The sequence below is a fragment of the Artibeus jamaicensis genome, unplaced genomic scaffold, assembly GCF_021234435.1.
Source record: "Artibeus jamaicensis isolate MK-2021 breed Jamaican fruit bat unplaced genomic scaffold, CSHL_Jam_final contig_233, whole genome shotgun sequence".
Taxonomy (NCBI): Eukaryota; Metazoa; Chordata; class Mammalia; order Chiroptera; family Phyllostomidae; genus Artibeus; species Artibeus jamaicensis.
This window is the reverse complement of record NW_026521486.1, coordinates 46,289,805-46,315,939: the sequence shown is the minus strand read 5'-3', so window position 1 is coordinate 46,315,939 and position 26,135 is coordinate 46,289,805. Positions and strand designations below refer to the sequence as shown.

The following is a 26,135-nucleotide window of genomic DNA, read 5'->3' as shown; positions in this document are numbered from 1 at the left end:
ACGAAGACCCCGGGGTAGAAGTAGCTACAGTAGTTTTAGCTTGGCCCTCAGTCCCAATACCTATCCCTTTCCTGAAACCAGATAGGGGTGTAGGGTGTGGGGGGGTGTGGGGTGTGTGGGGGTGTGTGTGTGTGTGCGCGCGCGCACCCCATCAGGAGACACTCAGCAAACCTCGATGCCTCTGTGTTGGTGTGGAGCATGAACGTTTCCTGTCCTGGGTGAAAAGCTGGGCAGGGTTGTCTCCAAGGTCTCTTCCTATTCCAGGAGTCTATAATTGTGTTTCTTAACAAGCTTCTTTCTTCTCAGGGGACATAAAGTCTCCTAGGATGTCCTTGCACCATGTCTTTCAAAGTGATGCTAACACAAGGTTCTCAAAAGTTCCCTGGCCACATTCTGTAGAAGACTAACTCTGCTGCTACTGCTTTCCCCGGGGCCCAGTTACATGTTCCAGGTCCCCGTCTTTTCAAGGCTGAATGGTAACTCTGAAATATCAACACGCCGGCAACTCAAATTCCGTGTTGCTGAGGTTTAGTTCCCATTGAAACATTTTTTTCAGCAAGCAGCTTTTGCCCCAGCCATATTAAAACTTCAGATCAATGGTTAGAAGTGCCAAAGCTTATATGATATCCAGATGAAATGAAAGAAATGAATAATTAGTATTCCTCTTAGCACAGGAATACCAGCCTATGTTTCTCTTCCCAGAAACCATAATTATATGTACAAATATCTAAGTGGACAAATAGGGGCACCATCTTGCCAGAATAGAAGCAGTGTTCAAATAAGTCACTGTACTCTCTCGAGTGATTCCTCTTTTTTTTTAATTACTACTACTATTATTGAATTTCTCTTGGAAGCTAAAATCTCCTACCCCAAGAGGGAAGAAATTATCAGAGGATACTAAAAAATATTTAAATTAAAAAAAATAAATTTGATTACTCTAAAATTCTTAGATGGTCATATTGACTTGCTACTGTTTTTAATTAAATTTATTAGGATGACATTGGTTAATAACCTTATATAAGTTCTGAGCGTACAATTCTAGGATACATCATCTGCATATTGCATTGTGTGCCCCACACCCGAAGCCCCACACCCACAGTGTTCATCACTGTGGGAGGACCTCATGCTGCTTCCGCATGTAGAGGAGACGATAGGTGAACTCCCTACTGAAATCTTCCCTGATCAGCACTTCTCTTGCCTTGGCAGCTGTGGCTCAGTGGATTGAGCAGCAGCCTGTGAGCAGAAAGGTCACTTGTCAGGACACTTGCCTGGGTCGTGGGTCAGGTTTCAGGGTGTGCAAGAGGCAACCAATCGATGGATCTCTCTCACACACTGATGTTGCTGTTCCTCTCTCCCTTTTTTTCTCCCTTCCCCTTTCTCTAAAAGTAAATAAATAATGTCTGTAAAAAATACTCCTCTTACTTGAGAAAGAAAAATAAGTGGTAGGAGTTCACGAGGAAATCCATTACCTTTTGCCAAGGCCCACTGGCCAGCTAAGCATCATCTATGAAGAGATTCAGCCCAAAAGACTTCGTCAAGAGGTAACCAGTGCAAGAGCCAGGTGGTGGTCCCAGGGGCTATTCACTAGGGAACACAGTTTCCTTAGAATGTTTCTTTTCTAATAAGTAACCAGTTATCCTAGACATCAGGCCTTTTGTTAATCATTAGGTAGATGTCAGTAATTACCACTTCTGCTAAGCACACAACTCCTACTAGGTCATACTGTTGACTCATTACCCCGGGGCCCAGTGGTAAAACCCCTTTCTTCCCCAGGCCAGTCCCGGAACAACTAACTCAACGGGCTGCACAGTCACTCTGGAACAGCACAAGCTGACCCTCAAATTGCTTCCATCCGACCCTGGGAAGGCCGTGCTATTCTGTGCCACACACAGATCCTCAACAGCCTGTCACACGCACGTGTAGGAGTTGCCCCTTCCTGCTCAGTCCCTCTAAAGTCATGTGTGAACTCCTGAGTAAAATTCAAACATAAATAGTTTCTTTTTTAATATATATTTTTATTTTATTGATTATGCCATTACATTTGTTCTATTTCCCCCCTTCATTCCCTTTCACCCTGCACACCCCTCCCCCACCATTCCCCCCCTTTAGTTCATGAACATGTGTCTCAAGTTCTTTAGATTCTATATTTCCCCTACTATTCTTACCCTCCCCCCTGTCTATTTTCTATCTACTATCTATGCTACTTATTTTCTGTACTTTCTCCCCCCTTCTCCTTCTCCCACTCCCCTGTTGCTAACCCTCCTTGAGATCTTCATTTCTATGGTTCACTCCTGATCTAGCTGTCCTCTTAATTTGCTTTTGTTTTAGGTGTGGTTGTTAATAACTGTGAGTTTGCTTTCCTTTCACTGTTCATCTTTTTTATCTTCTTTTTCTTAGGTAAGTCCCTTTAACGTTTCATATAATAAGGGCTTGGTGATGATGAACTCCTTGAATTTGATCTTATCTGAGAAGCACTTTATCTGCCCTTCCATTCTAAATGAAAGCTTTGCTGGATAGAGCAGTCTTGGTTGTAGGTCTTTGGATTTCATGACTTGGAATACTTCTTTCGAGCCCCTTCTTGGCTGTAAGGTCTCTTTTGAGAAATCTGCTGACAGTCTGATGGGAACTCCTTTGTAGGTGACTGTCCCCTTATCTCTTGCTGCTTCAAGGATTCTCTCCTTCATTTTAATCTTGGCTATTGTAATTATGATGTGCCTTGGTGTGTTCCTCCTTGGGTCCAACTTCTTTGGGACTCTCTGAGCTTCCTGGATTTCCTGGAAGTCTATTTCCTTTGCCAGAATGGGGAAGTTCTCTTTTATTATTTGTTCAAATAGGGTTTCCACTCGTGACTGTTCCTCTTCCCCTACTGGTACTCCTGTAATTCGGATGTTGGAACGTTTAAAGATGTCCCGGAGGTTCCTAAGCCTCTCATTTTTTAAAATTCTTGTTTCTTCATATTTTTCTATTTGGTCATTTTTTTCCTTTCTTCTGGTCTGCTCCCTTGATTTGAGTCCCAGTTTCCTTTCCATTACTATTGGTTTCCTGTGCATTTCCATTCATTTCAATTAGTTTAGCCTTCATACATTCCTCTAATTTGTGACTAAAATCAACCAGTTCTGTGAGCATACTGATCACCAGTGTTTTGAACTGTGCATCTGAAAGTTTGGCTATTTGTTCATCACTTAGATTTATTGGCTCTGGAGCTCTGAGTTGTTCTTGAGCCATGAATCAGGCCTCAACTCTATCCTCTATCTTACTCTCTGGCAGAGCATATCAAATTAGGTTCCCTTCGTATCTCAAAACTACGGGATGGGTTAATTAATAAACGCTTGCTCTCAGTTTCTTGTGTGCCTCAACCAATACAGATAACAAGGGACTTCCCCTGTTCATCACCCTCCTGCTCAGGACCTTGGCTAAGTCATTACACAGCCGAATGCACTTCCTTACCCACATTTCCCTTTATTAACTGCTAGTCCTTTTTATTTATTAACCTTCGTCCAAACTGCTAGGTTTCCTATTGCTTCTCCCAGTGTTTGCTTTACTTCTGCTGAGCTCTGTCCCTCTTGTGTTTTCTGGCCTTCTCTGGCAGCCTGTCTGCTCTACAGCTGACCATTTTACTCCCCATTTATCTCTGCGTGGCTGTACTGCCCACGGTGGGAACACAATGCTGTAGTATGAGAGAGCAGTCTTTCTGTCGGGGGGCAAGGGAGGGCCCCTGAGGAGGTGACATGTGAGCTGGGCCAAAAGGCCGTGGTTCCACAGGCCTGAGAGGTGGGGAACAGGTTTGGAGGAGACGGCCCCCACAGAGGGGCCTGCATGCTGTGCCGAGTACCTCTCAATAGCACTTGCTAGAGAAATAATTGCCTCAGTTACTCAAACAGTGAGTCAGTCACAGTAATACGTTGTTCTAGGGATATGTTTCCTTATAGCAGGAAGTGAGTGGTTTCATCTGGGGCACTGGAAATTTTTTCTTTTTAATAAATAGATTTAGTTTTAATTATTATGTCTGTTTTAGCCAAAGGATTCAGAGATAATCTGTGTCATCTGCCACATCATTTTTCACTGCTTTTTCTCGAGGAAAATTTCATGATGAGCCAGATGTACTAAAACAAAAACATGAGTTCACCATTCAGAAAACTGTTTTCATTGTGCTTAATTGTCAGAGTTTTCCCATCCATTAAAAGAGGTGCTTATTCTTTCAAGAGGAACACCAAGTGCAAAAAAAAAAAGTGGATTATCTCAGTGGTCCAATGTATAGATTCATAAATAGCCATAAGATCATTAGGTGAAAAGAACTTTAGATACTAATTGGCTTGTGTCTTTATGTTACAGGTGAGGGATCTAGGGATGAGAGAAACTGAACCAGTTGCCCAAAGTCACATGGTCGCTGACCTAAGGGGCCTCCCCAGCCTCCCCTCAGCCACACCCCTTTCTCACAGCTTCCCACTCGGATGGAGCAGGGCACCACAGACTGCAGAAGCTTTCTTTCATAATGTTGCTTTAGAACCATCCCAACTGAAAGGATCCCAGATTGCTGTTTAGGCTTTGAACTCTCAGTTGCTCAGATTCTAATGGGCAGTTCTTCATCTGGTAGAACAGTTTTATTGAGGATTTGAAAGAAGACGTGACTCATAGGCTCCCAAATGTGGATACTGTCAACAAATGGTGTTAACCATATAAATAAGCCTTTGTCCTTCCAGAATGGAAGGTGAGAGTATGTTCTTTTACAGTTATTGCAAGACCTTTTGTCTTTGCTTTAGGATCCTTCTGTCTTCGGTGACACTGCTGTCTATATACTCAATAAACCTTCTGCTGATCTGCTCGAAGGAAACAGGTAAACTGATGATGTGCCTAATCTCCTCAAGGCCAGGATGGATGATTGCAGTGGCGATGTTGTTAGCAAATGATGCTCTTCCTGTCCAGAAACTTGATTATTCAAGAAAAAGGGCACTTTGACCTGCAGTGGCCGGAAGACCCGTATTAGTGTTTCCCTAGAGAAACAGACAGAGCAGCTATAAAGCAACTGGTCATGAACAATGAACAGTGGTGTCATTCGAAGTAAACCCTCAGTTGGACCCATTTTTTCTAGTTTAAGGTGACTTCATTTTAAAGGCTCCGGTTTTTCCTTGGGTCTTGATAAATTCAGAACAAGAATCCCATGTTTTTCATATTATAGCCTCCAATTCTTAGAAGTAAACAGAGCTTTCATTCTCTTTGGTACAAGTTCCAGGGAGAAAATGTCGCTGCCGAGGCAGCGTGGGAGTGCGTGTGCCATGGCAGGATTTCACGTTCTCTGGGCAGTGTAACAACTGAAGTGTTTACTTTCTAGTCCTGGGACAGTGGCCTGTGTTTGTAATACTTTGACTTTTACATTAGCTACAACCACACCGGCCAACTATTGTATATAGACGACTCCCCGTAAGTGGAACATTTTGTAATAAATTAAGGATCCAACCATTGTCTGGTTTAAACACCAATCTTAGGAGAAATTAAACAAAAGTTTAACTTAGCCTGACCCATATTACTTTCTGTGAACCTTTTGAAAATGTGAGCTGAACTGTCATAAAGAAATATAAACATTTTTAAATGAATCATTTACAATCTTAGTATTTATTGAGATAAGCTAGTTGAACACTTGGGAATTTTGCTATAGCCAAATTATTCTTAGGTAAACTTCTCTACTGCTCTTTTGTGAGTTGTTTATCTTTGAACTAAATTTCACAAACAGTCGGAATCCTGACATCATGCCTGTTGCGTGTTTCTAACCTTGTTATATTTAGGACACAGGCATTGATGGAATGTGATTACAATCATTCTTGGTTAGCTAATCACTCAGGTTATTAATTCTAAAGGAGCCTTTCCTCTCAACCATCAGTTTTCGTTTCAGACTCAGCCTTTTTTTAATGATCCTCGCCAGACCCGAGAATAGATCAGAGTGGGAATTTCCCCCCAGTAAAGTAAAAAGCCTATTTGAGGCACCACTAGTCAAAAATGAGCCTTATGACCTAATAGTTTAACTGTTTGCAGCCAGCGTGAAAAAAGGAGAAATTGTGGTCACGCCTGACATTTTTAAATGTTAGGAGGTTGTTTTATACTGAGAACGCCTTAACCCTTGCCAAGCCACGAAGGCTGATTGTGTGATTCTGAGAAAGACACAAAGTAAGTTGGAGAATAGTCCACAGCATGATCAAATCTTGGCTGTTTTTAACTTTTAGAGCCCTGTCATTTCTTGTATTCTCAAATACGATTTTTAAATAGGCTGCATGGTTTACGAAAAGCTGGGAGAACAGGTCTTCGGCACCACGGGGAAGCTTGTCATCTTCGGGGCCACCTCTCTACAGAACACCGGAGGTAAAAACGAAACGTGCCTCTCTGTGCCTAGCTGTGAAGTGGATGAGCGCTGCTGTGTTCTCTGGCTCTGGTGGTTGGGCGGCCACATGGATAGTTTTCATCTCACTGAGACGGCACATGGGGAGTAAGGCAGAGTGGCAGTACAGCTTGTAAAGCCGAGGGTCCTGGGAGAGTATCTAAAGCTGTCTTTGTGTCTTACTGAAGGTCAGTCTGAGAACAGGCTGGTAACCTTTTGTAGAGCTTGCAACACGAGCCCTAGTATCTTCTTTCTAAAAGGTTCTCGTTTTCCTCTAGCGATGCTGAGCTACCTCTTCATAGTAAAAAATGAACTACCCTCTGCCCTGAAGTTTCTGATGGGAAAGGAAGAGACATTTTCGTAAGTTATAGGCCCCTTTTTTATTTTGTGAGATAACGGAAATGTTTTTAATTTAAATGTGAGTGCACCAAAGTTTTTGTTTTATGAAAATTGTCAAACCAAAATTTTCCCCAGGCTGTTTTTCTCTTTGTTGTTTCAATAAATTTCTCTGGAGTCATATAAATAAAAGCAGCAGAGAGAACCGCTTGAATGAATATGAGCATTTAAAAGGTAGATTTATCCCAGACTAGCCCCCCAAAAGGAAAAAAAAAGGTAGATTTATCTGTCATGCTGCGAACGGTAGGTTTTCCCAGGAGCCTGAAATCTATATCTGGTTCCTGTGAAATAGAGCAGATAGGGAGTATTTTTAACACAGAGGTGGAACATGTGAAAATAATAATAATAATAATAATAATAATAATAATAATAATAATAATAAGGCCCTTTCTTAAAGAAGGGGCATAGCATTTGAGAAGCACCGTTTATATGAGCCCCCGTCATTAAATGAGCAGTTAACCCTGGAAAATGTCACAGCCACATTTGGCACGTCCCTTACATTTTGACTCTCCTTTGTTTAACAGTTCTTGTCAGTCTTAGTTTCCCTGTTTTCCTTCAAGGCAGAATCGTGGAAGCCATAGTTCCTAGTCTTCTAATAATCAGGATTCAAGGTCAAATACAAGAGCTAAGGGAGAGAACAGTGCCTACCTGTGGTGACTTGTTTTTTGATGATATTAGCCTAGCAAAACAAAAAGAAACTTTCTCTTTAAATAATTGATAGTACAAGCTGTAATCTGACAAAATGCACTGTGTGCATTCAGCTTTGAAACCAGATAAATAATTCAAAGGCGTCATTGGCCACGTTTAGCCAACGAGGGAGAAAAAACAATGTGCCTTCTTCCATCACGTGGGAGAAAGATGATAGTAAATGAGTAGAAGTCAGTTGATAGTAAACGAGTAAAGTGTTTGGATAAAACCTGAATAATGATAAAAACAATAATAGTAAAAAATCAGTTAGAAAATATTGTGAAGTTTTACACTTAAGAAAAAATGTTCCTTTTGAGGAAATACAACCTAACCGCTTAAATGTCTTTCAGAGCCTGGTACGTGGATGGCCGTGTTCTCGTGGTGATAGTTACTTTCGGCATAATCCTCCCTCTGTGTCTCTTGAAGAATTTAGGTAAGGAAAGATCTTGCTTTTATCATACTCTTACAGTGCCCAGATGAATCAGAAACCTAGTAAAATGAACAACTTTGCCTTCTACTTTTATGTGTATAGTGAAGATGAAGTAAGTGATAAATTACTACTGTTGATCAGTGTCAGCTTTCTAATGGCATAAAAGTACTGGCCCTGAGCAGTCACTCAGTAGGCTGTGGAGGCGGGCAGACAGTGCTCCTGGGCTATTCTGAGAAAAGGCCAAAAAATGGAATTTCCCTCATACAAGGTCTTAAATGCCCTGATTATTTAGACAGTTAGATTTTTAAATCTAATATCAGGTCAGAAAGTTGCATGTTTTTATACCCCAAAGTAAAATGAATTACTCTTTTAAGTTATCAAAGTCTAAGCAGTCTTACTTATTTGCCTCATTAAAGGGAAGGAGAAGCGACAAGTCAGAAGTGATAGACGGTCACTGAGTCATGCCCATTTGGACTCTGTGTGTGCTTACAGTCAGAGACAAGTGTGCCTGATGTTATGGGAATTTCACAGCCTGGACCATGTGGCCGCACTGGCGGCTAGTCCAAAGCCTCTAAAATGCATTTCCTTTAGTTCTGGCCTAATTCCAGGTAGACGTTTAAAGTTCTCCCCAAAATGATGGCTAACCATAGTTTCTTGTTTTGTATAAATATCAAGCCTCTCTCTGTAGCTGTCCTGTAAGATCCTGTAAGACTTAAAAAAAAAACACAAAAAAACCAAATCTACCTAATTTTCTGGTTTCTGGGTCTGCGTTTAGGCTTTTCTATGTATATGCACGTAACTGTTTTAAGTAAAGAAGGGCTCTTCCCCCCCAGGGATGAGAATAGTACAGCTCCCCAGGGCCACTGAACTCTGCCTTTCTGGAGGTTACGGCGGTTGGAGGGGAGCGTGGCCAAGATCCGCAGATGCTCAGTTTGTCCCTAGGAATCACTTCATCTCCTCTGTGCATGCCTCTCATTTGGGAAGAGAAGTATCGCGGCTGATAGTCATTATGTGCACACACTAAGCGCATAATAAAGAATAGTGGGTTTGGCCCCGGGTGTCTACCAGAATATAGCAACAGAAATCTGTGACTACATTTCCCTGGATTCTGGGAATCTGTGTTCTCTGGTGGGTCAGGGAGAATTAGAATCAAAGCACATAATATAATATTTGTATTTAAAGTCACGTTTTTGCCAAATAAAGTAGCACTATCGAATAAAAAAACTTATATTCACATTAGCATGTATGTGTACTCTTAGAACCCCAAACTATGCATGAAAAAAATTCATTGAAAAAAATCAGGTGATGGATGAAATAATAATAATAATTTTCTTAAACTTTTTTAGGGTATCTTGGCTATACTAGTGGATTTTCCTTGAGCTGTATGGTATTTTTTTTAATAGTGGTAAGTGCTGGTTGGAACGGTTGGTTTGCTTTTTGCTGTAGTACAACGCCATGTAAAAATTATTCCTTATTTGGCTTTATTTGATAAAGTCTATATTGTTTCTCCTATATCAGGTTATCTACAAGAAATTTCAAATTCCCTGCATTGTTTCAGCGCTAAATTCAACAAGTGCTAATGCAACAAATGCTGACATGTGTACGCCAAAATATGTTACCTTCAATTCAAAGGTAAGTTTCTTTATCCTTAAGTATAAAAAGAACACTTTTATTAAGGGTATTATATTTCTTATTCTCATAGTAATTAAACTGTTTTCAATGTATTCAACCTCAAAAGAACACAGTACCCCTACTTCCGAATCCCACAATTCTTTTAGAGACCTTTGAAAAATATACAAATATTTCATGCTCCCTTTTATCCCAGTTTACATGTAGGACAACTTTAAGCATTGTCTGAGAAAATCTCTTTCTCGATAATTATCTCAGTTCTTCCTTATAGATCTTTAAAAAATAGATGAATGGCATCCTTAGCCCACAGCTTCCTATCTGGTCATGACAAAAGGAATACCTCAGATTTCCCATGCTTGCGCAGTTGAAATACAGATGGCGCCACGGTGGCCCTTAAGTTTCATACTGTTGAGGTATTGTCGGCGGTATCGGGAACAGTGGGCTATGGACCCCCCCACTGAGGCGTGGATCAGAATCCTCAAGCAAGTTACCCAATCCCACGTGTGAAAATGAGTCTTCTATTCTATATCTACTCTGTGTCTGACAGGTTTTTTCTTTTCTTTGGTTAGAATCTTTTTATCTTTCTTTATCCTCACCCGAGCACATGTATTGATTTTAGAAAGAGGGCATGGGCGGGAAAGAGAGGGGAAGACAAACATCGGTGTGAGAGAGAAACGTCAATTGGTTGGCTCTCGTGTACATCCCAACTAGGGGACCGAACCTGCAACCTAAGCATGGGCCTCAACCGGGAATCAAACAGGCAGCCTTTTGGCTTGTGGGAAAATGCTCCAACCAACTGAGCCACACTGGCCAAGGCTTACCAGGTTTTGTGTGTTTAAGAATGTGCCTGGTATAGTGTTTGGGCAGAATTAAAGCATGAGAAATGCTACTTTTCCTTCCTTCTCTACCAGCTTCTTTTTGGATAAGAAGTTGAATTTAAAAGTTTTAAAAGGTCTTATCTAAGAAAACTAAATCAGTCTCTCTCTTTCAACTCTAAGGATGCAACCAAAGCAGTGAATGTGGAACTAATTTTCTTTTTAGATGCCATCCTTTAAGTCTGATTCGATGCACCTTATAGATAGCAAAGAGCAGTAAAATGGATGTGGAAGTTCTAGGCATGTCCCCTAACCTTCGGAGGGAGTCAGGAGAACAGCAGTGGTCTGTCCACTGCTCAGGGTTGGGAGGGGCCCAGCAAGAGAACGTAGGAAAGTGCTGTGTAACTGGTTAGCGCCGCATAAATGCGGTTACGCTATGACTAGAGTACGCACGGTGCGCTGTCGGTGAGCTGAATCCAAACCCCTTCTGTGCCAAGTGCTAATGTCTCAAGCTGGATAAGCTCTCTGAGAAAAGCTGCTCCTGCTTCAGATATCAAAGCCCTCCAAATAACCAAATAATCCGGGGACTCTGAAGGGCTGTCAGATAAAAGACAGCTCAGAACTACTGGGGCTATATAATTTTATGGTAAAAATACCTTTTTTAATGTTTTTTTTTCTTTGAAATAGACCGTGTATGCGCTACCAACCATCGCGTTTGCATTTGTCTGCCATCCGTCAGTTCTGCCAATTTACAGCGAGCTTAAAGAGTAAGAGTTTTTCATCTTAATCACTTTATAACCCCTCATTACTAGGCAAATGCCATGTAAAAATAAACGGACTCACGTGGCCGTATCACCCAGCTTCAGCATTTACTTGTGCTGCTCTGGAGCAAGTACTGTATTTTAAGGGGGAAAAAAAGAGCAAGGAAAACCAGAAACCTGCAGTATATTTTGGGTATAAATATATAAAGTGGCCAACTCTGTGGGCTTTTTTCTGTTTATCTGGTTTTTCAAATGTGTATTACTTAGGCGAATTCAAGTATTTGTGGGGCTCTTGTAACTTATACCTGTTTGGCAGTAGCACACAGTGACCTTCAGGGTCATCTGTAAACTGCTAAATACATCATCTCTGACTCGCCTGTTGGTTTAGGTGGAAAAGGCTGTGAATCAGGCAGAGAGAAATTAATGTTAAGACCACAAATGAGACAAAAGAATATTGGTGTTCATTTTAAATTAGTAAGATGTTTCTGTGCATTTGTTTTTGATTGTTATTCTGGAGGAAACTAAAGGCCTACTTATAAGTTTCCTCATCGGTTCTCTTTTTAGCTTACTGTTATCATACTTTCTGTATAAAAAGTCACTTTGGCATAGTCTTAAGCTCAGAAAAGATATACAATATAGCTATTACCATTTTGAAACAAAAAGTTGAAATCATTTAGCATTGAATTCACTCATGATTCTTCCTTTTTCTTATTTAATCAATATAGGTAAATTGAAATATTTATATCTACTTATCTGTGGGTATATCAGTGCCAACTTTAGGATCCTGGATTTAGAGTATTTAATCATGTTTTTGGCATCTTTTAAATTTTATTGTCCTGCTTTTAATTTGTCCTTTTCTCATGTGTGCACGTGTCAAATTTTCCGCTCTTCCATACTCCCCATTATAACATGCCCACCCATGACTGCTGGCAGTCGGTCACTGAGCACGAGTCTCGTGGATTCCTTGTTTGGGCAGCTAAAGAGACTTAAAGGCTCATCCCAGAGTAAACCTGACCTGAGAGACAGAGTCCCTCTGTATCACCCTTCTGTGATCTTTTGGGAACTTACTGCTGTGGAGAAATAGACTTCTACATGTGTCTCGCAGGCTACTCAGTGGGAAAACTGGAACTTAAGTAACAGCTTTAGCAACAGAACCCCCAAGGTCAGGTTCCAGCTCTGCCCTCAGTCTCTGGGGCTAGGAGAACACTATTTGAATTTATTCTGCCTTATCTCCTGTGAAGGCTGGTTGTGTAGATAATATCAAGCAATATTAAAAAAAATACTCTCTGTCCTTCACATAATAACTTGATATTCTTTCAAAAGAATGGGTAAGAATATGCAAAGAAGTGTTAGTTCCATGGATGTCTCTCTCTCACAGTACCCCTTCAGTAGAAATGAAGTTATTCTAAACCAGGGAGATTGCCCGGGAAACTTCAGCTGGCCAGGCCGCCCCGCCCTGATAGAAAGTTAGGTTAGAATTAATGAACACTCCCATGTGAACGTGTTACAATTCTGTAACATGGCTTTTAATTTTTCAAAATTTTTTATCTTTGTTTTTAGTCGATCACAGAAGAAGATGCAGATGGTCTCCAATATCTCCTTTTTTGCCATGTTTGTCATGTACTTCCTGACTGCCATCTTTGGCTACTTGACATTCTATGGTAAGTAACTTCTGTCAGTACTTGGATGTAGGTAACTGTAAATGAATTGGTAAAAAATCAATATCAAAGTAACCTTTAACATGACAGTTTAAAAAGAAACACATGTATCCATCGATTTCGCTGGTCTTTTCCTCTGCTTAAAGCCACTGTACTGTAGAATAGTTACCAAAAACAATATACTGTAATTTCTTTCTCCTAATACTGTTCTTAAAAGAAATAGCCTTTTATAAGCATACCACCTGTTACTGAGGAAAGTGAAAGCTATATCAGAATTTCCTAATTGCTGTTGCGAATTAAGTCAGACTCCATTAATAGAAAAGAGAGACAGACAGATGTTGAAAGTGAGAAAGAGCAAAGTACCACACTCATGACACTTCCCATTAATTAAAAATAAAATGCCTATTTTTTCACCAGAAGTTGGAGGCTTGCAAAGATTTGAAGGAATGACATAGAAAGTTAAAGGGGACGAAACCCAAGGTGCAGTGAGAAGCCCTTGGAAGGAGGGGGGGTGGGGAGGTGGTGTTGCTCTCCCGTCAAAGGAGTGAGCGTTTTCCACTCGCAGTGACTGCCATTCTAGCTCTTGGGCATCTTTGAAATAAACTTTCTGATGTTCAGAGTGGGAAAAAGTTCAAAGTGGTACATAAGCAAAATAATCTTTTTTGTTTTTTTGGTAAAAGAAACACACATGAAAGAGAAGAATAATTTCTTGATGGTGGTTAAGTTCCACTGGCACCTCTGCTGCTGGGCTACTGAAGGTTGAGTTGTAAGAGGCGAGTTTGAAAGAGGCGCCCGAATGGCCTGCCACCCGCTCATCCACTCACAAGACTGTGGCTGTTTGGCGTTGTTCGGTGGGTGGCGCCCAGTGGAGGAAATCTAGATTAAGAATAGCTTTGTGCTGCAATCTGTATTATTTTTAGTCCCCATTTACTCCTAGGATTAATTTTAGCATAAACAAAGCATACGCATTCTGGGTAGCTGCTTCTGGTGATTACTCTAAATTCTTCTGAGTTAAAGTCACGATGGACAGGTAGAGCACATCTCACCCAGGGAACTTTTCCGCTCTGTGAGTTGTTTTGACATTTTAGGTCATTGTGTTTCTTACCCTTTAGATTATAGTTGACAGATTCCGTGTCGTTGGGGGTGTGCTTGGTTCCTCGTTAACACCTCCTTTCCCCTCATTTTAGAAGGCGTGCAGTCAGACCTCCTCCACAAGTACCAGAGTAAAGACGACGTTCTCATCCTGACAGTGCGGCTGGCTGTCATTGTCGCCGTCATCCTCACAGTGCCGGTGTTGTTTTTCACGGTGAGTACAGCCTCCGTGCAACCCGAGAACCGCCGAGGCCTCGCCTTCCCTTCCGTCATCAGGAGCCCGGTCCAGGGGAGGCCAGATGCAGGTGGCTTCCTGTGTCACTGACACCGCCTCAGGGGAGGATCCCAGACCCAGCGGAGACTCTCCGGGAGGAAAGTGGGATCAGTGAGATGGGGCAGATTCTGATGGAACGGATCTTAATTCTGACTGGCCTGTTGCTCTCTTTTGTAGAGAAATGCAGATAGAATGTTCGAATCTTGATCGTACACAATGAGAGAACGGAGAGGGACCAGAAGGGAACACGGTAGCCATAGATAAAACAAAAATGGAAATTATCCCCGATACAAGGAAATAATCTGTTCGTAAATAAAAATGCTTGTCCATCTTAAACCAAGCCCCCCTGCTTCCCACACTGCAAAGCTGTCTGTAAATGACGAAACAGTTCACAGAGCCCTGCGCCAACACGTCAGGTTCTGCCGAGAGCGAGCGGTGGGGGGCGGCGTGCTGCAGGCCTGACCGAGCCTTCCTCTTCCTCTCCCACAGGTTCGCTCGTCTTTGTTTGAACTGGCTAAGAAAACAAAGTTCAATCTGTGTCGTCACATCGTTGTCACCCTCATACTCTTGGTTATCATCAACTTGTTGGTGATCTTCATTCCCACTATGAAGGATATCTTTGGAGTCGTTGGTATGGCTTTATGACTTCATACTCTCTTATAGCAGCTACTTAGAAAGTGAAAATGTCACAGTAATGTCAAACTTTTTCTTATTTTACAGGTGTTACATCTGCTAATATGCTTATTTTCATTCTTCCTTCATCTCTTTATTTAAAAATCACAAACCAGGATGGAGATAAAGGAACTCAAAGGATTTGGGTATGTCTTATGCCAGCCACCCTAATTTTTCTGATTAGTTTTTCATTTAAATTTACCAAAGCAGTAGTCCGTCTCTGCCGTCTGACACAACTTTTAGCAGCCTTGAAGAAAGGCAGCAGCCCTGTAGTTTTCCCCTTGGGGGATTTAAACTATTTCATCAGAATCCTATTTCCTCAAAAATATCTTTTCAGGTATTATTCTTACTGAACCTTTGCTTTTGCTCTGAGCCAGGGCAGGGCCTGCTGGGAGGATGGACGTTTATCGTCCTGTGTCTCTATAGGCGGTGCCTTATCTTTAGCAACAACACGGAGTGCAGAGGGACTCAGAGACGTGATGCGGAGCCCACTGTCTGTGCAGTTCCAGGTCGTGCCGCTCCCCCTGCAGCTCGGGAAATATGTCATGCCTTACCGTAAACGGCTGCAGGGGCTTAAAGAGTCCTCTTATGATGTGACAGAAATGCTTTGGAGCAACAGACCTGGATTCAGAAACTACCTTTCTGTATCGGGACTCTTGTTTCCAGGTCTGGTAAAGTTCAAGGGCATCTTCAAGGTGGTGCACTTGGAGACAGTGAGGGAAGCAGGGGTGAAGTGGCTGTTACATGAGTACCTTCTGGAGCACCATTTTGTTGGGCCTCGGAGAAGGCTTCTCGGCTGCCCTCCCAGACAGTGGAAGCACTCCTGGGTCACACACTACCTGAGTCAGCTGACCCGGACTGAAGAGGGACGCAGGCAGGAGGGATGGGCCCTGTGCATTTGGGAGAAGTAGTGTTGATGCATCTACTTCTCCAACAGGATTATCCCTAAAGCCATAAATCCTAAATCCTTTTCAACTTTACCCATCATTATTTTACAATGGCAGAGAGGAAGGAGCAGTCTCTCTGGCTCAGCAGTAAAATATACTAAGATCTGAAAATGGTAGAGACCTGTTGCCTGTGAATTCTCTGGGCTTCCACAACCCCATTCCCATAATAAAACCTGTGGTGGGAACTACTACTGAATAACATTAGATAAGGACTGCAGTCCATTTCAGGACCCACTGGGAGTTAGACCAGACCCATGATGGTTGGCCCCGGCTCACCCCCCTCAGTCCCACCGTAGCTCTGTCCTCGGGACTCCCATCCAGCCCCTTGGCCCTCGTGGTGCCCCTGTCCCTGCAGAGCCCTCAGTGGAGAGTCTCAAGGCCAAACAGTTTATAAGCCCGTGTCCTCCAGACTCTGGATTTAACAACCTGTCCATGTGTGGCCTTCATCAACCCTTTAAGTAACTTAGTTGGTTTTTTTTTTTTTTTTTTACATTTAATAGTATTTTGTATTTGTGTCAGGAGTACAGCGTAGTGGTTAGACAGTCATTTACACAGTGGCCCCCCCCTGCGATTTCAAGCGCCCACTTGGCGTTGTATAGAATTATTACTGTGGCCAATTAGTTTTTGACCTCCATTTCTAATCTCACTTGGTTCAATTTACTTTGCTTTTATATCATTTTTCACTTTTCAAACAGAAATGCTTGCTGCCAGCGATAACCTAGGTTGGTTGGTAAAGAGTAATGAAATGGCCTGTATGTTTTCCAGGGCTTTTTTTTTAAGTTGTAGTCTTAGTTAGAGAGACGCTTTAAGGATACCCAGGCAGCTGGGGAACAGGTTTCAGTCTGAGTGACCACAAAGGCAAAAACAGTATGCAGAGGGCAGCGCTGTATAGTTTGTTCTTACTTCCCCATCCTGGGAGGATCAGATTCAGAAAGGTTCTCGTGGTCCAGCAGTGGTTGTAACAAACTCCCAGCACAGGGGTGCACAAGAGGAGGGGGAAGCATTCATGCCTGTCCCCAGGTGCAGGTGGGGCACGCCTGCGTCCCTGAGGGTAACCGGTGCCTTTCTGTTGCCCCAGGCTGCCCTTTTCTTGGCCCTGGGGGTGTTGTTTTCCCTGATCAGCATCCCCTTGGTCATCTACGACTGGGCCTGCTCGTCGGGTAGTGACGAGGGCCACTGAGACCGGCCGAGAGGAGGAAACAGTCCCGTCTGCTGCGCAGTCCAGTCACCATACGTCGGCCACCCTCATCACTTCTTTTGCAAGTTTACAGAAGCAAAGAGAAATTTATGAGATACTTAAAGTGGAATAACACTTTGGTAGCAAAACAGAACTGTTTCTATAATGTTTCATGTCCTTTCAAGGTTTGGGATCAATTTAAGGATCATGGATTTTTTTTTTTTTTCCAAATTTCATGCAATCATATTTCTTAGTACTTTCCACAGTCAGTTATTTTTCAGTCTCCTAACTCAATCTTTTGTGATGTTATGGTCTCCTAGAACTTTAAAACCATGATCACCAATCATGTTTATTTATTAGAGATCCAGGTCTGAAATAATTTTCTTACTGATGTTCAGGTCATACGATCTGTACCTTTTTAGAAGAGAAAAGAACTTTAAATTGTATATATTTATTTTGCTTTACAGAAAAAAAAAAGGTTTCATAAATAATTTGCCTATTAACACAGCACACAGGGAAAATCGTGTAAGAGTCCCAGGGTGTGGGCCGTGGCAGGGGCCGAGCCCGCCCGACGTTTGAGGCGGCTGTGATCGCCCGGCCGCTGACCCGGGCAGTCCGGCGGCCTCACCGGTACTGCGTCCTGCCCACGCAGAGATGTTCTCTGGGGAAGTGTTCTCAGCGGGAGGTGGGGCTGGGTGGCGGAAATGACTCTTTCCTTGGTCAGTGCATCAAACTACACATCTGGGTAATCTAGCAAATTAAGTTTTTTTTCCCTCTTGGTGACTTGTGTCAAAATTGCTCTGATCTGAGTCAGTTTCTACCGGAGGGGTCCCGGGGACGCCTTTGTAGTAAACGGAGGAGCAGAGGGACCACAGAAAGAGTGTCCGGAATGCCTGAGGAAGGGCCCTCTGCCGCCGCTGGCCCCCAGCCCTGCTCCCCACCCTGCCCTGTGGAGGAGGGAACGCATTTCCTCACGTGACACGTGCAGCAGCTTTCGTTCATGTCCGCCAGCTCTTTGCACAGAGAATAACATGTATCTACCCAAGGGGATCTAGGATAAGTAATTCCTGTTTTATATTGGGTACTCTGGGGGGGTCTTTAAAAGACTTGTTTTATATCTATAAATTTAGGTTATTTCAAATGTAAGATTTTTATATCTTAAATAAGCCTCATTCCTATTCCTTCTCCATTAACAATCCATCCAGAGTCTTGGAGAAAGAGGCCCCTCAGAGGTAGTCTCTGAGGGGAACATGTGATGCAATCACTGAGGACCTTCCCTCCCCCAGACAAGGGCCTTGCTGTCTGTGTGTCTGGCTGCTTGTTTTCGGGGACGGAGCCGCCTCTCACTCTTACCCCAGCCCCTGTCCTTAAGGCGGAGGAAGGAAGCTGCTCAGAGGCGGGAAGAGAAGAGAGTGCGGGACAAGGTGGCTTGGGGAGCAGTGGGGAAAAGAGCCCAGAACTGCATCGCCCCAGAGCCAGGCCATCGCCTGTGACCGAAGTGTCCAGACAGTAAGGAATGTCTGTGCTCCGTGAGCCGGTCTCTGGAAACAGGCCTTGCGTTTCAATCTGTGTACTCTGATTGGATTTCTCAGACACCGACGTTCACCGAGCACAGATTTCTTATCCCGAGAAAAGTAGGATCTAACTGCAGACTCTGGGCAGAGTTTCTGGGTCCCAGGCTCTGGCCTCTGTTCCCCCCTCACTCAAATCCCCAGAACCCCCCCCCCCCATATACATACACTGGGAGAACACGGAACTATCCCCTCCGTTTTAGACCCGCGCCCCAGGGAAAAGGTAGGCGCCTCGCCACGATCCCCCTGGGGGAGGAGAAAGGTTGGCCCCTGCATTTCTTGGTAGGGCCATCATGACTTTTAATGTAATGTCCCAGAATGACATCCACATTAGGTCAGAGTTCAGATGTTTAGACATGAATAACTACCTGTGGGCGAATACCTAACCCATAAAACACCCCGTCCTTTTCAGCAGTGTCTTCCACATTAGGTGGGGGTGGGGAGACACTGAGCAAAACAAGTCAGGGCAGCTGGCCCTTGGAGCTTGTCCAGAGCACCGAGGGTTGAAGTAGCCAGAGAGTGGGATGAACCTCCATTAAAAAATACATAATTTAGTTCCCAAGCTATATTATTCTTTTTATTTTCCTCATTAATTTAGAACAATTTATCTTACACTCCCAAAGTCAATTTAGAGATTTATCATTAACTCTTGGGGGAAGAAGGATGCGTAGTGATATTTTTGGATCTCTGGATTTTATGTGTTAGTACAAGGAATAATTATTTAAAGTGTATTTATTTAGAGGAGATACATTGTTGATGTCTGTGATAACACAGGTTTTTAAAAATATTCTTTATATGTCTATCTAAGTTTATTGTTGACTGAATATAATAGTCCCTACTGTAATTTGTCCAATATCACTGATTAATGACATCATTTGTGTCAGATTAACTGTAAAGTATACTGCACTTACTCTTCTTGTTCGGAGTAGCAAACTGGTAGCCAAAAATACATGTATCACAGAAGTTAGGTAGAATTAAACAATATAGTCAAGTACTATAGAGGTTTTTCTGCTAAATTAGTAGACTACCGAACATGATCCTGAGCCACTGGGAGCAGCACATTGTCCTTGGGTAGACAGGTCTCCACACCAGTGGGCAGTGCCAGTTTCAGGCTTGGCGTTCAGAACTGTTCTCTCGTCAGTGCAGTACGGGGTACCATGAAGCCCTCGTTTCCTTCATGTTACCTGGCAGAAGTGCGGGCAGCAAAGTGCGCCCAGGGAGGAAACTCAGTCTTGTTCGGCAGAGGCAGTCCCCAGTTTACAAGCTGATCATATTGCAAAACACTGTCCGTTGATTGCAACCTGGACTGAAACCAGTGTTCATGGTGGTTAGGCCCCCAGAACAGCTGGAAAAGATAATTCAACCCATAGTTTAGCTGAAACTGGATAATATCACAAGGTTGTTGAAGAACCTAACCACTAAATATTCCTTCTAGGGGTAGTTGTTCAGAGTGCCAAGGATGCATCACTCCTGTTGGTGGTGGTGTCTGGAGTGTCCACGACTGCCACCGTGCCTGCTGGTTGGGGTGTGCAGGGTTGCCACCAGTCAGGTGACCAGAGTGGCCTGAAGCCGGGTCTCCGGCAAAGGAGGGGAAGGATAAGCCCGGGGCTGCCCGAGAACCTAGCGGTAGGAGGAGGTGAAGGAGGATAAGGGGCTCTGTGAGCTGTAAACCTCTGGGGGCCTTTTTCGGCCGATACCTTCTTTTCTCTGGGGTCTCAGGCTTGGCCTGCCTGCTTCTATTTTTAGGGCCTTTTGCCGCCATAGTTCACCTTTCCTGCTCACTGCACACACAAAAAGGACGTTGCTGCAGAGCCCCTGCCATCTGCCCGTCATTGGAGCCAGCACACAACACCTCTAATGGTTCAGTGCTAACAACCCATCGTCTCACTGCCCGGTAATCAGACGGGGGCGAAACAGCTCTCTGCCCACTTTCCTCCTTCTACATTTGCACAGCTAGTAAAGGAAGGCACACGTGGGTGATGGCCATGGGGTTTGGCGTGGACAAAGGACGGTGGTAGGATTCCACAGTATTTCAGAGGACCTGCAGTTACTCCAGGGCTGACTTTCTTCTGGACTTGAGCCTCTGAGCCAATGGTTCTCAAAGTGTAGCCCCCAGACCAGCAGTAGCAGCGGCAGCAGGTGGGAATGCACATTCTCAGGCTCTACTCCAGACCTAGTGAAATCAGGCTGGGGACTGGAGGAGTGACCGGACTGGTGTTTTTAACACCCCCCCCCCTCGGTGGTCTTGATGCATGTTAAGTTTGAGTGCCACCCTGAGCCAGTTAGTCTCACCCTTGTTCTCCCTATTCATCCCCCCTGCCAGAGGACAGTTCATAGGACTCGTGGGACGAGAAATGGAGGCCAGGACTTGGGGAAGGCCTCAGTAGCAGAGCCTCCAGCCCCTGCCCCCTGGAAAGGCTGATGCAGGTGCTGAATGGTGAGCAGAGGCCGTCTGCACTCTGGGGTAACTTTGGGTTGAGGCACAATAAGTGCACATTTTTTAGACCTAGGAAGAAGGTGAGGTGTTAACTTTTCTGGTTTGGGGTGTTTTTTAAAAGAGGAATTAAAAGAATACACCCTATGTAAATGCAGCTTTAGAGGAATGCTGAATTCAAGTCAGGAGGAAGTTCTGCAGAATGTCTGAGTTTGTGGTGCAGTGATCGATCTGTCTTCTTTTTAAAGTGAATTCTCTACGAAAAGGTCTACACTGAATAAGGAGCTACAAACTGCTTGGAAAAGAATGTAGAGCTCAGTTCCACTCCGGTGCATCTGGATGCTGGACAGCACAGTTAAGTGGGGCGGGGAGGCGGTCAGGGAGATGACCAGATGTTTGAGTTCATGCCTTAGAGCAAAAGCCATCAGTTTCCCTCAGTTTATCCATGTAAATGGCTTCAGACTTAGGGCATCAGCCTGAAGGATATAATTCCTCCATTCCAGTGCACAGTAAACTTCTAGCCATTTTCAAAACAAGGAAGTTGCAGACTACAGCATTTAGCAGTGCTAATAGATGACTTTTGTAGGGATGGCAGGCAGAGGACCCTTTAGCAGTAGAACATACTTCCTCTAAAATACAGTGAATTGTTTATGATGTAAGTCTTTTGGGTACAAAATGGAGTGGGGTGGCTAACAACTGAAAAAATATCACCAAACCTAAAAGAAGTACTTGGAAAATAAATAAAATTCACAAGGGTTAGGCATTCCCCTTCTGGGTTTTCTCGGAGGAAGGGCTATGAAACTGGCTCATCTGTATACAGGCTTGAATTTTTGTTTTTAAAAGGAAGTATCTATGCAGCTGAGGCTTATTGTGGGAAATACTTCATTTGTATGTAAATACACTGTAAATAAATAGGCTGTATATTTTTGCAGTTGTTGATCCACACTGAAATAGAAGTCTCTTGCTTCTGCATATGAAGAATAAAAGTTTTCATAGATATTAGTGGTTTCATTTGGGAGTTAGAAAATTTTACATTCTCTCACAGGAAACATAGTTCTCTCAGTGTAAACTTGGAACCTAAAAGTCTTACTTAATTGTTTAGAAAGAGAAATGTCTGAGAAATAGCTGTATCGATTTCTTATACTGATAGTAAGATCAGTTATTTAAAAGGTAGTCCTCTGAGCTACAACTAAGGAATACTTAGACCCGAATTATTACCACATAGAAATAGATGACCTAAAACAACAAATGGTTTCTTCATAATGCTCTTCCGCTATGAATACTGACACCACGACACAGTATTTTTAAAAACAGAAGTTGGAGAGGAGAATGTTATCTTTTCAAAATTGAATTGCTGCATTTCCCAAACTTTGGGATTTTTGAAAAAGAGGAGAACCCGAACATCCACTAGGAGCACAAATTTGAAGGAGGGAAAAAAACAGTATTTTATGGAACTTTTGAGAGCTGTGCATGTTTGCCTTTGACTTCAGTGTCCACGCCAACATAGACTGTCGTAAGTAACTTTTCCCCAAAGCCCTGGAGTCTGCATCGCCTGCGTGCGATCGTTCCCTGGCGTCCGGTGTGTGTTAGACGTCACTGAAGTCCGGTGCGTGTAGGCACACTGCTGTTTTATTCATGTAAGAACCTTGTAAATGAATTTTAGAGGAATAACTTAAGTGAGTCACAAGTCACAAAACCTGGTTAATCAAATAGAAGTTTTGTTCCCCGCCCCCCAGGATCTGGTGTAAATAAAGAAATGTAAGAAGTTCTGTTCTATAACTGCTCTATTAACATAGTTTTTAAACATTAAAATCATGAACTCAAACTCTGAATCTTCTGCTCGTTCTTCTGGGATGCTGTCCTAAAACGGGGTGGGGGAGGGGTGTTTGAGGACTTAGCACGCACTCTATTCAGGACGGCTGAAGACAGGTTTGCACCCATTCATCTGGACTCTAGAATCCTGTCATCTGTCCGAAATGTGGTACATCCTTCTCCCCCCTTCATGATCAGAGTAGGTTGAACATAACACTTTAAACTCGGGTTCATCTTTACACATATCATTTTCTGTTGTATGTTGGAGGAGGGACTCCCAGCTTTACCTGATTGCAGCTGCCTGTAAAGCAGGACATTCTGTCCACATTCCTACTTGTCCAGGAATGATGGAAGGGAAAGCTCTCGCAGCCTGGCCTTTTCTCGTCCATCACCAGCTCCGTGGCATGGATTAGGAAAGCTTTATCAGACCAGCAAGGTGGCCAGAGTCTGATACCCTGATCCCTCCTGTGGGCAGAGTTGGTGGGGGAACAAGTGGGCCTCCAGGGGTGCCTGGGTGTGTCGCCCCGTTCTTCTGGGCGGTGCCGGTGCAGACCTGGGTTCTCGAGGTGGAAATCTCAGGCACAAGAGTCCAAGTTGTGTACTGCACTTTTGTTTCATTAACAATAAAGCTGACGTTTTTATCCTAATGTGCATTCTGTTTGTATTTCATAACTGACCAAAACTCCCAGGGCAACAGTTATGTGAGTAATGATCACTTTCAAACCCAAGCAGTTAACGTGCCCACACCTGAAAGGCAGCTGTGGGTTTTCCTCTAAATCGGCAGGTCCCCAGTCCTGCTGTCCTCTGATGGTTCCGTCTTCTTCCACTATGGCTCCAGGAGTGTCTGCTACTACTGTTCTACTCTGCCCTGTTTCACACTTCACCGTCTGAGTAAGGGTTAGTCTCCTCTCCTGTGGAATAAACTACAGATTCACTGGTAACTTTGCAACTCAGGGCCTGTTTGCTTACCTGCTAGATTTATAATTGTGTCCTGCCTGGTGAGCATAGTCTGGGAGGGATCCATGAGGCCAAAATAACAAGGACAATTTCTTTGTATACCAATGTTTTACCTTTCGTTAGTTTAAATTTTAGACTAACCCGAATGTACAGGATAGTCAATTCTTCCGTAGGGTCAATGCAACATTAAAATAACCTGGTGTCAAAATGTATTATAAAGCTATAATACTTGAAACAGATTTATACAGATTTGGAATAAAGAGAGAGAATATAATGAGAACACATATATAAATGGCCCAAATAACACCAGAAAAGTGGCCTTTCAAATCAGTGGGGAAAATAAGGGTTACTCAGTGAACGGTGAAAAAAATGACTAGCTTTTTTTTTTTTTTAAACAAGGCCAGAAAAGTTTAATTGCATTTCCTGACGTTACAGAGCTAATGTTAAAAGGTAATGACTAGCTTTTTGAAGAAAAGTTAGACCCCTGTATCTCCCCTTATATCTGGAGAAAGCTCAAATATATTAGACTTTAAACATGATACATTTTTTTTACAAATGCAAATCTATTCAAGAAGTCAAAAATTTTACTCAGTTCATTATTAATGAAGGAACAAGTAAGATGTTTAAAAATAATTCGAAGGAGAATTCGAGGAACAACACACACATGAGCAACCAAGGTTTGCTGACATGAGTCACAGATGCAAAGGGGGCCTTCACAGGGGCAACTGACTGCATCTCACCTGACAGCGAGATGCCATAATTGTCATTATTCTAAAATTTACATAATTATAAAATAGCTCACCCCCCAAAAAAAAAGTGAGTGGGGTGCCAAAATTTGTATAGAATCAGATAACTTACAAGGGTCATCTAGTACTGCATAGAAAATTCACCCAGTAGTCCTTTTGCCTCTCAAAGGTTTTCCATTTTCTTTGTGAATATAAAATTTCAAAGATTATTCTTGGTCTTAAGAAAAAGGCTGGTGTTATTAGGTCTAGCCTGATTATTTGCATAGGTCCAACAAATGTTAACCTATGGGCTTCCTTGGGTTTGCTTTGCAATCTGGAGGGTTGGATAGTTCATAGCCACAGAGTAGCACTTTTACAAATCTATTATTTGCTAGCTCAAGGCCAGGGAAGCAAGCCCAAGAAACTCCCCCATGTGTCACCAACAGTGTCTATAAATTCAGGGGAATTCCTCTGTCCTCGAGTTGACCAGAATTTGCTAAGATTCCTGGCCTGAAAAGAAGTGCCCTTTCTTACCAACTATCCTAGGTAAGGTTGGTAGCAGGCCAGCTTCCCCGGGGTGGTTTTGTACTCATTGGCTCCATAATGAAAATAACCTTTGCTCCTTAGAGTTGTTTGACATAACTGATTAAATGAACATCATTCTCAAATATGACATTAAAAAAAAAAGCCATGGTTACATAATCGATTTTTTTTAATGTATACTGGTAGAAAGAAAAAGTTCTTGTTGTACCTATGCAAATAACAATATTGTAAAAAAGCAAATAGATTTTTAATTTTGAGGGGCAATGAAGGGAAGTTCAGTGAGAAGCAGAAACAAGTTTCATTTCACTTTACAAAAGCAGAGTCCACTGACTTGTTGTAGATTAAAGATAGCTTAAGAAGAAAGAGAAATGGCCTCCTACATATCCAGAAAATAGGGCGTTAGAACAGCCTCAACACAATCACAGCAACTTTCCTTCACCCATTCATAGTGCATCAGCTCATTCCCTCCTGTGTAATCCCGTTCTGCTGGGTCTTGGGTTAGCATTCTGCTTTCATAAAGTTGTCTGCTTCTGGACTGAAAAGAGTCCTGGAAATCCACCCTCACTCTACATACAGCCTGAAAGGTGTCTACGTGATGTCAGCTCAGAAGCTTGTACCCAAGAGTCTATGCCTTGAAATGTCCATAGTTTCATGTACTTGGCACAGGCCTTTTCCATGAGACTCTGGGGCTGTGTCCTCGCTCAAGAACCAGAATCTGGCCTGTAGCTTACAGCACCGCCTCAGGCAAGTTTCTGGAAGCAGAAACCTATTTAATAAAACGATTGACAGGCTGCGGTTAACTTATTATAGTAACCAATGGCTGTCCATGCTATCGTAGGCATGCGTTCTACCATAGGTATCGTTCCAGATAATCTTGAAGAACTGTGTAGCATTGCACTGAAAGGTCACCTAGTAATCTGTGCACATTTCAGTCTTTCTGTATCTATACCTCATCTGTATGCTAACTTGGAGAGGGGGAGGCTTTTCTTGGTATAAAACACAGGCATCACAAAGGATGATCAATTAATTAATAAATATTTTAAAACTCTATGACTTATAATAGTACCAAAGTATTTTTTAAAAACCCAAAGAAACAAAACTAACATTTGCAGCACGTATGTTGCAACTGATACGATCCGACACTCAAGTTTTAGGTTGAAATTACTCAAATTACTCCCATGTCAAATT

At 42.9% G+C, this 26,135-nt stretch overlaps 1 protein-coding gene across 4 annotated transcripts in view; it reads left to right on the top strand.

The window, feature by feature from the left end:
- SLC38A1 (solute carrier family 38 member 1) overlaps positions 1-22,735 on the top strand; it is a 69,979-nt gene extending 47,244 nt beyond the window's left edge. For all 4 annotated transcript variants that reach the window (XM_037162335.2, XM_037162333.2, XM_037162334.2 and 1 more), the window contains 12 exons: positions 4,761-4,834; positions 6,259-6,351; positions 6,646-6,727; positions 7,801-7,883; positions 9,227-9,285; positions 9,399-9,512; positions 11,012-11,091; positions 12,646-12,746; positions 13,931-14,049; positions 14,599-14,740; positions 14,830-14,927; positions 16,807-22,735. In XM_037162335.2, the coding sequence (XP_037018230.1) occupies positions 4,761-4,834; positions 6,259-6,351; positions 6,646-6,727; positions 7,801-7,883; positions 9,227-9,285; positions 9,399-9,512; positions 11,012-11,091; positions 12,646-12,746; positions 13,931-14,049; positions 14,599-14,740; positions 14,830-14,927; positions 16,807-16,908 (1,147 nt within the window). In that variant the 3' untranslated portion in view covers positions 16,909-22,735. The remainder of the gene's footprint in view (positions 1-4,760; positions 4,835-6,258; positions 6,352-6,645; positions 6,728-7,800; positions 7,884-9,226; positions 9,286-9,398; positions 9,513-11,011; positions 11,092-12,645; positions 12,747-13,930; positions 14,050-14,598; positions 14,741-14,829; positions 14,928-16,806) is intronic.
- The last annotated feature ends 3,400 nt before the right edge of the window (positions 22,736-26,135 follow it).